The sequence below is a fragment of the Petaurus breviceps genome, unplaced genomic scaffold (assembly GCF_028583685.1).
Source record: "Petaurus breviceps papuanus isolate PSGF00001 unplaced genomic scaffold, PetGlider_PUasm1.0 90564, whole genome shotgun sequence".
NCBI lineage: Eukaryota > Metazoa > Chordata > Mammalia > Diprotodontia > Petauridae > Petaurus > Petaurus breviceps.
The window spans coordinates 718,558-731,935 of NW_027187275.1; the positions used below are offsets into that span (position 1 = coordinate 718,558).

At 40.2% G+C, this 13,378-nt stretch overlaps 1 protein-coding gene across 1 annotated transcript in view; it reads left to right on the forward strand.

Moving 5' to 3' along the window:
* Positions 1–13,378, forward strand: part of SLC44A3 (solute carrier family 44 member 3) — a 106,296-nt gene that overhangs the window by 75,265 nt on the left and 17,653 nt on the right. Inside the window, exon 12 of the mRNA XM_069063384.1 lies at positions 3,347–3,433. Coding sequence (XP_068919485.1) covers positions 3,347–3,433 — 87 coding nt within the window. The remainder of the gene's footprint in view (positions 1–3,346; positions 3,434–13,378) is intronic.

Below are 13,378 nucleotides of genomic sequence, written 5' to 3' on the forward strand. Positions count from 1 at the left end.
GAGAGAGAGAGAGAGAGAGAGAGAGAGAGAGAGAGAGAGAGAGAGATCTGGAAATGGTTTGAGTGCCTCGTCCATTTAGCAGGGTTTCTTTCTCATTTTAATATTTGCTAGAGGGGAAAAATAGAGGAATAAATACTTGAGATAAAATTTGAAGTCTGCGGAGGCATTTGTCTCATGGCCATTTCAAAAATAAATAAATGAAGCACTAGGTAGAAAGGTTTACTTCTGGCTTTTATGAGAGAGTATACCCGACCTTTTCTATTTCTCACAGGATGTCATGGGAAGTTGCTGGTGTAGAACAGGAATGGGCAAGCTGACCCAAATCCCTGCTCCAAACCTAAGCAAAGGACAGAAAACTATAGGGGTTTTGTTTGTGTTGCTGTACCACCCCCCCCAACCTCCCGCCCCATCCCGCTGGTTTTTATTTCCATGCACATTTGGTTATGAATGCCAACAGAAACCAGAACACCAGGAAAACAGCTGCTCTCATGGTATTTCTGGCCCGCTGGAACAAGGAAAGATTGGAAATCCCCCAAGCCAGCCTGTTCTCACACAATGTTAAGCTCTCTTCATTTGCCAGAGGGTTGGAGAAACATCCGAAGTTGCAGCTATTTAAGATCCAAACCTTTTGAGTATGCCTGTGTACCATTAGGGAAATGGAGAAGAGTCTATACCTTAGGATGTCTTTTCAAGTCCCTGGAGTTTTTTTTGTTGTTATTGTTCTTTTCTGGAGAGTGAAAATTGTTTAGAAATTGCTGTGTGCTTTCTTAATAATCCATGAAAAAGCCATGAGATGAGTGCAGAAATTGGGAAACATTGATTGGATTTCACACAAAAACCCTTTGGCTTCCGGATCATGAAATGCATGTTAAGTAGTTGTCATTTGAGGTGTGGAGCTGCTTTTATTATGGTCTGAGTCTGGTGGAACCACATTTTGGTGGTTTTCATCCCTCTCAAAGAGTCTTTACCCCGACCTAGACAAAACCTTGAAGATGTCCGTCCTTCTCTGAATTTCTGGCTTCTGCTTTTTCGGAAATGGTCCCTAACTCCTCCCATCCCCAGAGACGTGGAGAAAGGGACTCCTTGGGGAGAAATTAGTTTTCATATAAATCAAGCAGGACATTTCACTGGCCCAGAGGGGGAGAAAAAGAATCAGTCTCTAAAGGAAAGGCCTTTTATAAATCTTGGGAAGAAATTGGCAGGATAGTTCCAGGTCTCAAGCATGGAATCATGAAGTGTAACTTATTATTACTGAGATTCCATGGCATCATGAAACCCAAATCCTTTTTGGTCACATTATACTTCTAAGGATCTTTCAAAAGAGGCAGCCTTCCCAGACTGTAAGGCCCTTTGGGTTAGGAACATTTGTCTTTGTATCCCCAAGACCTTAATGTTCATTGATTGATGGATGGAAGAGTGGACAGAGTGCTGACCTTAGTCCCACAGGGCTTGAGTCTAGATCCCAGCTTTGTCCCCTGTGTGACACCTGTATTAACCTCTTTGGGCCTCAGATTCTTGGTCTGTAAAATGGATGACCTGTAAAGGTCCCTTCCAGCTCTGGAGCTATGATCCTTTTCTAACTTTAAAAATAAAAATCTTCCTTCACACTAACTATGTATCATCAACTTAGAAATTTCAGCCAGCCACTATTCATCTTTGCTACTTTAAATAGGCTAGCTTATGATCAGAGACAGACCCAGAAGAACTCGGATATAGTTTCATCCAATTGAATTGGCTTTAGGGCCAAAAAACCCTACCAACAACCAAAAATAAGTCTATATAAGGCTGGGGTACCGCCGATGTAAGATTTCTGAGTTATTTGTGGAAATTCCTTAACTGATTATTAACTCTGGATGTGGGTACTTCATACTTGCCTCTTCTCCTCCACCCCCACCCCCTCCAACCAGTAGTCTCAGTATTGAGACATGAGGAATTCAGATTGTCTTAAGAAAGCATAATTTTCTTTCTTGGATTTTAACCCCCAATATGAAATTTTTGTTTCTAATAAAATGAAACTTAAACTGGTTCTCTCTTTTTTCATATGTATGTATAGAGCTAGAGGATGGAGAGTGGGAGGTGGGGGGGGCAGTATAATGTTAATGGGATATAAGATCTTCCCCCAACATCAAATGGAGCCCAAGCTTGCTTAGTGGAGGCTTGCTTGCAGGAAGGCTTTCACACCTTTTGCTAATTTCTAATTAGGTACTAAATCACAAGGGTTGTGATGCCTTCTGGCTCTGAGAAGTGTATATGTACTCTGAATTGGTATTTTGCTTTGGGGGCTTGCTTATGAGAAGGATCTTGTGATTCTCTGGTGCCTGTATGTTCAGAGCACCCTGCCTGCTCAGATGTAAAGGCTCTCTCGATCTAGGGACATATGTAAAGTGTATAGTTGATTCAGGCAGTCAGAACCCTGTCTGTTGGTCTTTCTTTCTCTGCTTGTATTTTCACTATTTGTATTTTCTCTGAAGTTCAGTGTGCTGACTTTTCCCCTGAATTAGTGAATGTAATTTTAAAAGATTGTTGACCCTTTAAACAGCTATCTTTCCTAGTAAAGCAGATCTAAGAACCTGTGTTAGCAGCTATCCTGGACAGGCCAGTGTGGTTGCCACTACAGGCAGTGGGGAGATTAGCATGGCATAGTAGATGGAACCAAAAATGATGCGGGTTCATGACCTGCCTCTAACACATACTTGCTGTGAGGCAATGGATAAGTCACCTAACCAATTTCCTATTCTGTAAAATTAAGGGGAATTGAGCTATATAGAGTGTATCCCAAGTCTAAAACTATAAGTTGCAGACAAATTGTGGCTTAGCAACAGTAGAGTTTCTACAGTGGGTGTTCCCTTCCTGATGAAATTGCTGATTCCAATCCAAAAAGGATCCCAATTACTTTGGCTTTCTCACCAGAATGCTACTTTTTTTCATTATGTTAAATCCTTTTATAAAAATTGTGTGCAACTTGAGAGACATTTGGTGTAGGATCCAAGAAGAGTGATTCAAAATCAAAGTCATGGAAAGCACCCTGTGGCCCTTAGATATTCCATGACTTGCCTAGAGTCTCCTAGCTGGTCTGTATCACTGGTAGAATTTGAATGTAGGTCTTCCTGACTCCAAAGCCAGCTCTCCTTCCAACTCCTATGAGCTGCCTTTTCCTGGTTCTTAGTTTAGTAAACACATTTCTTTGTGGTCATATAAGAATTACTGTATTCAAAATTGTGTCCAAGCTAAAACAGACCTGTTTTCCCAATTGTTCCCAATTGTTAGCATATTGGGGATAAACTCATGTATTCCCCCTCCCCCCATTTGCCTTTTCTCCATTTTCTGACTTTCCTTTTCCCCATAGGAAGAGAGTGCCTGTGCAAAGTACGTACTCAAGTGCTGCCTATGCTGTTTCTGGTGCCTGGACAAGTGCCTGAGCCATCTAAACCAGGTATGTTTCACAAACAGAAGCCCTTTATTACACTGAGATGAAGGTTGTAGAATGTAAGGCCAGTTTTGTTTTTGTTTTTCTATCTCGAGAGCCAAACACAGAGTCTGGCACTTAGTAGGTATTTAATAAATGCTTGTGGGGTTGAGCTTAAATTGAATGAAGTGGAAGGGGATGGAATTGGTAATTTAGGATTGCCTTCAGCTTTAAAGTACACTGGTCTCTCAGGTTCTGAAAGAAACATATTTCTCTTTTCAGCAAAGAGAACAAAAGAGAATAAATCACTAGTTTACTGAATATAGTATTTTCAGTGTCTTGTCAAAGAACTATAATTTTCCTTTAAATGGGAAGGAAATTGCCTCCCTAATTTTACACATTCCACCAATCTTCTTTCAAGATATAAATAACTTTTTCCCCCTGTAATTTATAAACATTTGCATACTACCATTGTTTAAATTTTGATTTCTTTTGTCCAAAGATATTCAAATTGATGAAAAGCACAGAACCTTTGAGTTGAATTCTCTGTCTCCTTCAGAAGTATGGCCTTCCCATCATTCCCTCTTTCCTCATCTCCATTGCTCTTAATTCACTGACTCCTTTTATGCCAGCAAATTGCACAGGTCTCTCTCGCCCTTAAAAGCACTTTTCTTCCTCCTGCCATGCCCTCAAGCTATCATCCAAACTCCTAGAAATGACCTTGTACAGTCATTGCCTACAAACTTACCTCCCACACACTTAAAAAAGAAAAAATTTCATCGATGCCCTTTTTAACATGTCCCTTCTCAATGACTCTATCACCACCTCCACCTGCACCATAGAACTCTCTTTTTTTTTTAACAAAAAAAATAAATAAGCAAAACAAAAACAGCATTTTTGCCATGTCAGACCATATATGCCTCATTCTTCATCTGTATAGCCCATGACTTCCCTGACAAGACAAGAGAATTAAGTTTCACTGATGTATTAAACTCAGCTAAAGATTGGTCATTGCGCTGGTCAAAATGTTGATGTCTCTGAGTGTTTTCTTTTACGTTAGTGGGAGTCTGTAAGTTATTTTCTTAAAAAGTGTGATCATTGTGTAAATTGTTCTCTTGGTTCTGCTTACTTCATTTTGCATCAGTTCACATAAGTCCTCTTAAGTTTCTCAGAATTCTTCATATTTGTCATTTTGAATAGCACAATAATATTCCATCACAGTCCTATACCATAGTTTCCTCAGCTGTTATTCAATATGTGGTACTTTTCCCTCTATCTGAACTCTTTGGGGCATAATTCCAGAAGTGGTTAACTAATCCAAAGGTGTTATATTATATAACATTGTTTCTATTATAAATGCAAAAATATATTGCAGAATGGTTGTCCCAAATCACAGCTCTACCATTAGTATACTAATGTGCCTGTCCCCACAGTCCCTCCACCTGTCACTATTTTTACTTCTTGTCATCTCTACCAATCAGATCTTTAACACCTTGCTTTAATTTACATTGATCTTATTATTAGAGATTCAGAGCACTTTTATATGGTGATTTCTCCTTTACATTTCTTCTTTTGAAAACTTGCCTATGCATGTCTTTTGACTACTTAATCTATCAGGACACACACTGGTCAGCCCTTTGCAATCTGGCTTCCAAACCTACCACTCATTTGAAACTATACTCTCTAGATTACCATTGATCTCTTAATTGCTAAATCCAGGGGCCTACTCTTAGCCTTTGTTTTATTTGATGTCTCCATACCTTTAATACTGGTTCTCTCTCTCTCTTTCTCTCTCTCTCACTGTTCCAAAAGTCTTGTTAAACTGCCTTAAGACTTTTGGGGCATCATATATGTAGATGTAGATATCCATATATTTTTTAAAAATTTGTCTGTGTAGATATTTCATCCTCCTCGGTAGACAATAAACTTCTTGAGGGCAAGAACTGCATTGTTTCTGGCTTTGTATTCTCAGCACCTACTGCTATACCCAGCAAATTGTAGGTATTTAATAAAATGAATGGATGGTACAGTAAGAGCAGTGGGTTAGGAACTAGGAAACTTAATTTTTAATCCCACCTCTACCACTAACTAGCTATATGGCATTGAACAATTTATCTCATCTCTCTTGGCTTCAGTGCTGGTAAGCACCATTTTTTCATCTGTAAAATATGTAGGGGGAGGGAGGAATTTGAACCATAACTTCTCATACATCCCTTCCAACTCCAACTCCAACATTTAGTGGCCTTATAGGTTTTTACTGAGCACATAGTGGGTACAAGGATATAAAGTATAGCTCCTGCCCTTAGGGAATTCACAATCTTAGGTCAGGTACTATGATAAAACCACATTCAACCTTTAAATCACCACATAAGACAGCAAATGTCAAATACTGAAATGAATGGTACAGATAAGTCTTAGGATATTTCAGAAAAGGGAAGGGATCAAGGAAAACTTCATAGGAAAGGAGTTGTGAAAGGAAGTCTTTCTAACTGATCTACAACTTAAGAATTAAGTCTTAGAGAATTTACTGAGGCCCAGTGACTTGTTCATGGTCACACAGCTAGTAAGTATCAAAAACGAGGTTTGAATCTAGGTGGCACAGTGGATAGAGTGCCAGGCCTGAAGGAGTTCAAATCCAGCCTCAGACACATATTAGCTGTGTGACCCTGGGTGAGCCACTTACCCTGGTTTGCCTCAGTTTCCTCATCTGTAACATGAGCTGGAGAAGGAAATGGAAAACCACTCCAGTATCTTTCCCAAGAAAACCCCAAAATGGGGTCAGGAAAAGGTGAACAGGACTGAAGTGACTGGATAACAACAACTCTCCCTGACAGGAAAACACTCTGTCCATTCCCTGACATTGCTACTCGTGCTTATGCCAATGACTAATGATAACAACTCTTTAAGATTTGCAAAAGGCTTTCTATACATAATCACATTTCATACTCACAACAATCCTGTAAGTAAGTGCTTTTATTATCTCCATTTTTTTAACAGATGAGGAAACTGAGGCTAGAAGATAGGGTCATATAGCTAATCAGTACCTGAGGAGGGATCTGTTCAACTCAGGTCTTCATGACTCCAAGTGTAACACTCAATTGGCTATGCTAAACTTCCTCTTCACCAGTCTGTATAGGTTGTTGTTGGCTTGTATAGGTTGGTTGGTTAGTTGTTTTTTGAACACCTCTGAAAGAAGACACAGGCTCCCCCTTACTCTGTTATCCAGTGTATCCAAATCTACCTCCCACAGGTCACCAAGGCTTCTGGGATGTCCTGCCTGGTCAAATGTATTCCCTTAGTACAACCTAAAATCCTAAATCAGTTAATCAACAAGTATTTGTGAAGTGCCTACTTTGTGTGGGAGACTTCTAAGAGCCAGGGATAGAATATAAAAGTGAGATAGTTCCTGCCATCAAGGAACTTACATTCTGCTGGGGAAAAAATACGTTCATGAGTAAATATGGGACATATCACACACACACACACACACACACACATCAATGTGGGGGTTTTTTTTTGCTTTTTTTGGAAGGCAGTTGGGGTTAAGTGACTTGCCCAAGGTCACACGTCTAGTTTTTGTGTTAAGTGTCTGAAGCTGGATTTGAATTCAGGTCCTCCTGACTCCAGGGCTGGTGCTCTATTCACTGTGCCACCTAGCCACCCCTCCACGTCTGTTTTTTAAAAAGTGATTTGTTTTCAGACTTACTGGCCAAGTACACATCTTTTGCCCTAAGTGTCCATATCATCTGTTCATCATAAGAAAGGCAAGGCAACAATCATTAAGTGCCTACTGTGTGCCATGCTCAGTTCTGGGCACACCTGTCCCCACCTCCCAGTGTTGATTTTAGTTTATAAAACCTGATACCAAGCCAGCTGAGATGGTTCGCTCTTTGATGATTTTAATGAAGATACAATGTTATGTATTTTAGTGGGGAGGGGCAGGGGGAAAAATGTGACAAGTTTAACCTTCCTTTTTTTTTATTTTGATAGTAGCATTGTAGTGAATGACGAAGTCTGTAGTGTTAGGTTCAAGGCAACATTGTATAATGGTCAGAGTGCTGAAATTGGGAGTTAGGAGGAACCTGGAGTTAAATATCGCCTCCCAACAGTTACCATGTAACCACAAGCAAGACATATAACCTTGCTAAGTTTCAGCTGCCTCATATGTAAAATGGTCATAATAATATTCCCTAAACAAGGAAGTATCTCCTTCATATAAAGCTAATGTAAGGATCAAATGCAAACCTTATAACATCACATAAATATATATAATAATAATAATAGCTGACTTTTTAGGACTATAGATTTCAAGCTGAAAGGGACCTTGGAGGTTATTGAGTCCAACTCTATAATTTTACAGATGAGGAAAACTGCAGCACAGAGAGGTTGTGATTTGCCCAGGGTCACACAGGTAGTATCAGAGGTGAGATTTGAACTCAGGTCTTCCTGACTCCAACTCCAGTGCTCCCCCCATTATACTAGTGCTTTATTCTGACCAGAGCACTGGAAGATTGTTTCTGGACTTGGACCTGTGAGAGATAATGTCATGTGGCAGACAAAGACCTGACCTCTGAGTCAAAAGGACCTGGGTATAAGTCTTGTGACACATCCTGTCTGTATGACCCTGGGCAAGTCTCTTAACCTTTCTGAGCTCAAGACAACTAAGATTATAAAGCTGCAGAAAACAATTGATCTACATTTGTAAAGGGAATTTATGTGCCTGAAAACATACATTATTGTTATTATGATCATATTAATAATAGGGAAGTGCCTATAGAATAAAGAGGTGTCTTCTTAACATTGATGTAAGAATCAAGTACTACTACCTTATTTTAAGATGTGTGTGTATGGATGGATGTATATACACACATGTATGTTGTATACATATATACATATTCAAACATACATGTGTATCTATATTATGTATAATTATATGTAAAATACGTAATAACAGTGTCATTAACAACTACAACAATAGTAGCAAAATCTTGCATTGCCCTGGCCTGGGGCGTCCAGGAGAGGTTGGCAGAGATGAGGGTGCTAGATTATTTTTTTAAAGTGATATTGGAGATTTGTTTTTTTTTTTTTCCTTTACACCATAGTCACTTCCCAATACCATCATCCTCCAACAAGAACTCTTCTAACCGGCAGTGAGGTAGCACAGTGAGTAGAGCACCGGCCCTGGAGTCAAGAGGACCTGAGTTCAAATCCAGCCTCAGACATAACACAAAACTAGCCGTGTGACCTTGGGCAAGTCACTTAACCCCAATTGCCCTACCTTTCCCCCTCCAAAAGGCAAAAAGAAAAATCTAAAAAAAATTTTTTAAAAAGAACTCTTCTAACAAAGTACAGATAAGCAAAACAAAATGATATGATGATCGTATCTGGTAGTGTATATCTTATTCTGTACCTCTAGTCCACCACTTTCTCCTGAGAAGACAGAGCTGTATTTCATCTTCAGGTCTCAGAAATCAAGATTGGTCATTGCATGGATCTGAGTTCTAATGGTTTTTAATGTGATTTTTCCTTTACATTCTCAAAGTAGTTGTGTGTGTTGTTTTCTAATATTATCTTCTCCCAGTGTTGTAGAGAAAATAATGATGTCTGGGCTGCTAATAAAATTACAGCCAACGATGGTTTCAGAGACCATTATTCAGTGACACATTTCTGCCTTTGGCTGTGATGTGGGGTTGCCATGGAGCCAGTAAGTAGTTCAGTGTTCCATTTCATTGACCAATGCCCAGAGTCAGGACAAGATGAGTCAGATTTACTTGGTGCAAACAGCAACGTTTGCCTAGTCCTCTAGGGTTGTGTCATATCTAACATCCTAAATAAATGCAAGATCGGTATCTCTCTCCACCCCTGATTCCACTGACTTTCAAAATATATTAGTCAGCAGGGTCCCCAAACAGTTCATTGGAACCATTTCAGCCCTTATCTGATGAGATAAAAAAACTTGGTGGTAACTAAGAAGTATTTAGCTACACACATCCAATGCCCCCGCTTTCTTCCCTGCCCCATACTTTTTTCTGGCTTCCATAGCACATAATGTCTGCTTCTGTCTCAAGAGCCTTTGTGGCAGAGACTTCACTTTTTAATATTTCAAAGCCTTCTTTTCTTCTGCCTTCCTCTGTTACCCGATTTCAATGAACCTTTTTTTTCACCATCCATCAGCAGTGCAAGGGTACTCCTTCACTTTTCCATTTGGAGTTTTGGTTCATCCTCGGCCAACTGGCAGGTCTTCAGTTAGCCTCTTTTTGGGGCAGCACGTGCATTCAGGAAGAAAGTAACGAATGATGTGGGATTTCTTTATCCAGATGCCCAACATGGTTGAAAAGCCTTAAAGAGGCCCAGTCCTTCTGGAGTAGACATTGCCAGAATCAGGATGCGTTCCTAGAGACCAAGCTAGCCAAACAAAGCTATTCTTTTTAAAGTTTGCATGTAATTAAAGCAGTCATTCTGAATTCAAGTTACCCTCTTATCCATGTCTATTCTGGGGGCTGGCAGCTAATCTTCTGAGGATGGATATGCTATGTGCGTGCATGCATATCATGCAAAAATATACATTTGTGTATATATGATCATTTGCAAGAAAAATTCTCTTGTAACCAACAGTAATCCTCATAGTGCAGCTGTTTCTGAGCAAATGGTACTTATCCCTAGTTTAAATAGAAAGGAATTGAGGCATCAAGTAAGCATACCATTTGCCAGGGACTATGAAGAGTCTTAAGGGCAACAAATAGAAGCTGATAATGGAAACTCATTCCATGTAGACCTGGAAGGTTATCTGTCTCATCCTGAACATTTTTCCAGCTGAGGAAACTGAGGCCCAGAGAAGTAACAGACCAAATTTACACAGAGAGCAAGCGGATCTGGGATTTGAGACCAGGTCTTCTGTTTTTACTCTTTCCATAATACCACATTGCCTTGCTCTTGGATCCTGGGGCGTCATTTGGAAGCCACTGAGGCTGGAGAGCATGACCTTCTATAGCCATGACTTTGAGTTGTCTCTCTGGGTCAGAGGCCCTACCAGCCACCACTGCTGAAATGTGGGCAAAACTCAAGAATCTGGGACTAGGGGGCAGCTAGGTGGCTCAGTGAGTAAAGCACTGGCCCTGGAGTCAGGAGGACCTGAGTTCAAACCAGACACAACACTTACTAGCCGTAGGACCTTGGGCAAGTCACTTAACCCTAATTGCCCAGCCTTCCTCTTCCAAAAAAGAAAAAAAAAGAATCTGGGACTAGAACTATATTGGACCATACCATTCCTGACCTACGTCTGTTCTAAAGATGAGGGAACAGCCATCAGAAACAGCTCTTTTCAGCAATTCCTGGCTTAAAATTTCGCCACCTGGGACATACAGGAGTAATCCAATGTAGAAAGGAGGAAGAAGGGTATATACATGGAATCCCCCACTTAGGCTCTGTTTTTTGTTTTGTTCAGTCGTTTCAGTCATGTCCAACTCTCCTTGAACTCATATCTTGGCAAAGATACTGGAGTGATTTGTCATTTCCTTCTCCGGATCATTTTACAGGTGAGGAAACTGAGGCAAACAGGGTTAAGTGACTTGCTCATGAACACAAGACACCAACCTGTGATAAATGGGTGTCTGCCTATCAGACATAATTATCTGACTTCTTCTAAATTAATTATTTATACAAGTTCACTTTGGTCTTTCTTCTCAATTTAATTTAACTAGCAATTATTCAGTGCCTCCTATATGCCAGACATTGAGAATACAAAGACAGAAAAGCAATTCCTGCCCTCAAGAAACTTTTCCTCTTTTAGGGAAAGGAAACAACATATATATATATATATATATATATATATATATATATACACACATAAATAAAATTACATACAAACTACATGTAATTTGGGAGGATAAAAGGACATGAGCATGGAGGAATCAGGACAGGCTTCTTGTAGAAGATGATGCTTGAGTTGAACTTGGAAGGAAGCTAGCAATTCTGTAAGGTGGCTGTAAGGGAGGGAGTCTATTACAGGTGTGGAAGGTGGCATGTGCAAAGGTCTGAAGCCAGGAGATGGGATGGTGAGTACAAGGAATAACAAGACCCTCTGGTTGGAACATAGGAGAAAAATGAGCAGCAAGCAAACCCAGAAAGGTAGGCTGGAGCCAGACTGAATGGACTTTAAAAGTCAAATACAGGAGTTTGCATTTTATAGTGGTGGGGGAGGGAGCCTCCTTTTTTTTTTGCTTTTTTTTTTTTGGAGGGGCAGTTGGGGTTAAGTGACTTCCCCAAGGTCACATGGCTACTTTTTGTATGAAGTGTTTGAGGACGGATTTGAACTCAGTGCTCTATTCACTGTACCACCTAGCTGCCCCCTGTATGCTTTTATTCTAATCTATACTGCATATGTGTGTGTGTATATACTCACACATACATACATACATATATAAAGAATATATAAATTCATAGAATTTATCCATGTATGTGTACACATGGAATATATATGTACATAGAATGTATATGCACATCGAATGTATGTGTGTATATGTCTATATATCTACATCTATATCTATATATACATGTGTGTATGTGTATGTATGTATAAAGCTTCTTGAGGGCAGGGGCTGTTTCATCTTTTTCTATTCCCAGCACATAGCACAGTGCCTGGTACTTACAATACTAGCAGTATTTAGTATGTATAAGTATGTTTGTACAGTGTTTAGTATGTAGACAGGAACCTTTGTATAACTTGACTTCTAACAATATTGTGAGTTCCCTAAGAATGGATACCATGATCTCATGCAGCTACATGCTGAGTAATATTTAACAACCAGCTTTCTGGGGAAAAGAAATCTACACAGGACACACTTCACATTTAATCTGTACTATCCACTTTTTCTCCATCACTTTCTTAAATCCAGACAATCAGCAGAACAATGAATCCAGCCTTGATTTGTAGCATTTGCCAGTTTCTGAGGCATAAATGAAATTTACACTGAAGATTTAACCATTGGGTTGTAGTTGGTCGCAGCTCATCCCTGCCCTTGCACGTCTTTTGTTATCCCCTTAATACCTAAGGCTGTGCCCGGGACACATCCTCAGCCTCCCAGTCCAGTGCTCTTGCCCCTCTCCCACATAGAACTCGGAAACAGTGGGGTGTAAATGGTAAGATAACTTGAGAAAGTTGATTGAGTTGAGCTGTATGGCTAGAATCCACTCCTGATGCTACTGGAGCTGAGAGAGGTTTGGGAAATACAGGCTCTAATGTTCAGGTTGCATTAAAAGTTTCCGTTGAAAGCTGAAAAAATTCTGGATGACAGTGTGGTTCAGTAGAGAGAGCAATGGAATTAGAGTCCTTGGCTCTGAGTTCAAATTCTGACTGCCCCCAAACACACACATAGACACTAATGTGAATCATTCCCCTTTTCTGGGCCTTGTAGACCCTCTACAGACAAGTATTACCAAGGAGCACCATTTGGGTTGTTTCCCTGTTTTAAAAAGCAGAGGAGGCTGGGCCACTGCATCTGTGAGCTCCCTTTAAGCCATTAATCTATGAACTTAAGATTGTGACTGGGGCAGCTTGGTGGCTCAGTGAACAGAGTGCTAAGCCTGTAGTCAGAAGGACCTGAGTTCAAATGCTGCTTCAGACACTTACTAGCTGTGTGACTCTGGACAAGTCACTCTCATCTGTTAACTGAACTGGAGAAGGAAATGGCAAATCACTCCATTATCTTTTCCAAGAAAACTCCAAAGGGATGGTTGAACAAACAAACAAACAAAAAGATCATGGCTTTAGTTGCTAGTTGCCAAATGATCACCCTGAATTTTAATTAGCCATGTACAAAAATCCTGCAGATCCCCACCACACACTCTACCTCCTGTCCCAGCATCAGAAAGATTCTGATCTTCAACCCTCACCTGCGGTCACCTGATATGCATATTTCCTTTTTGTCCCCATTGCTCAAAAGCAAAGCAAATTCACGGTACCTCCAGAGGAGG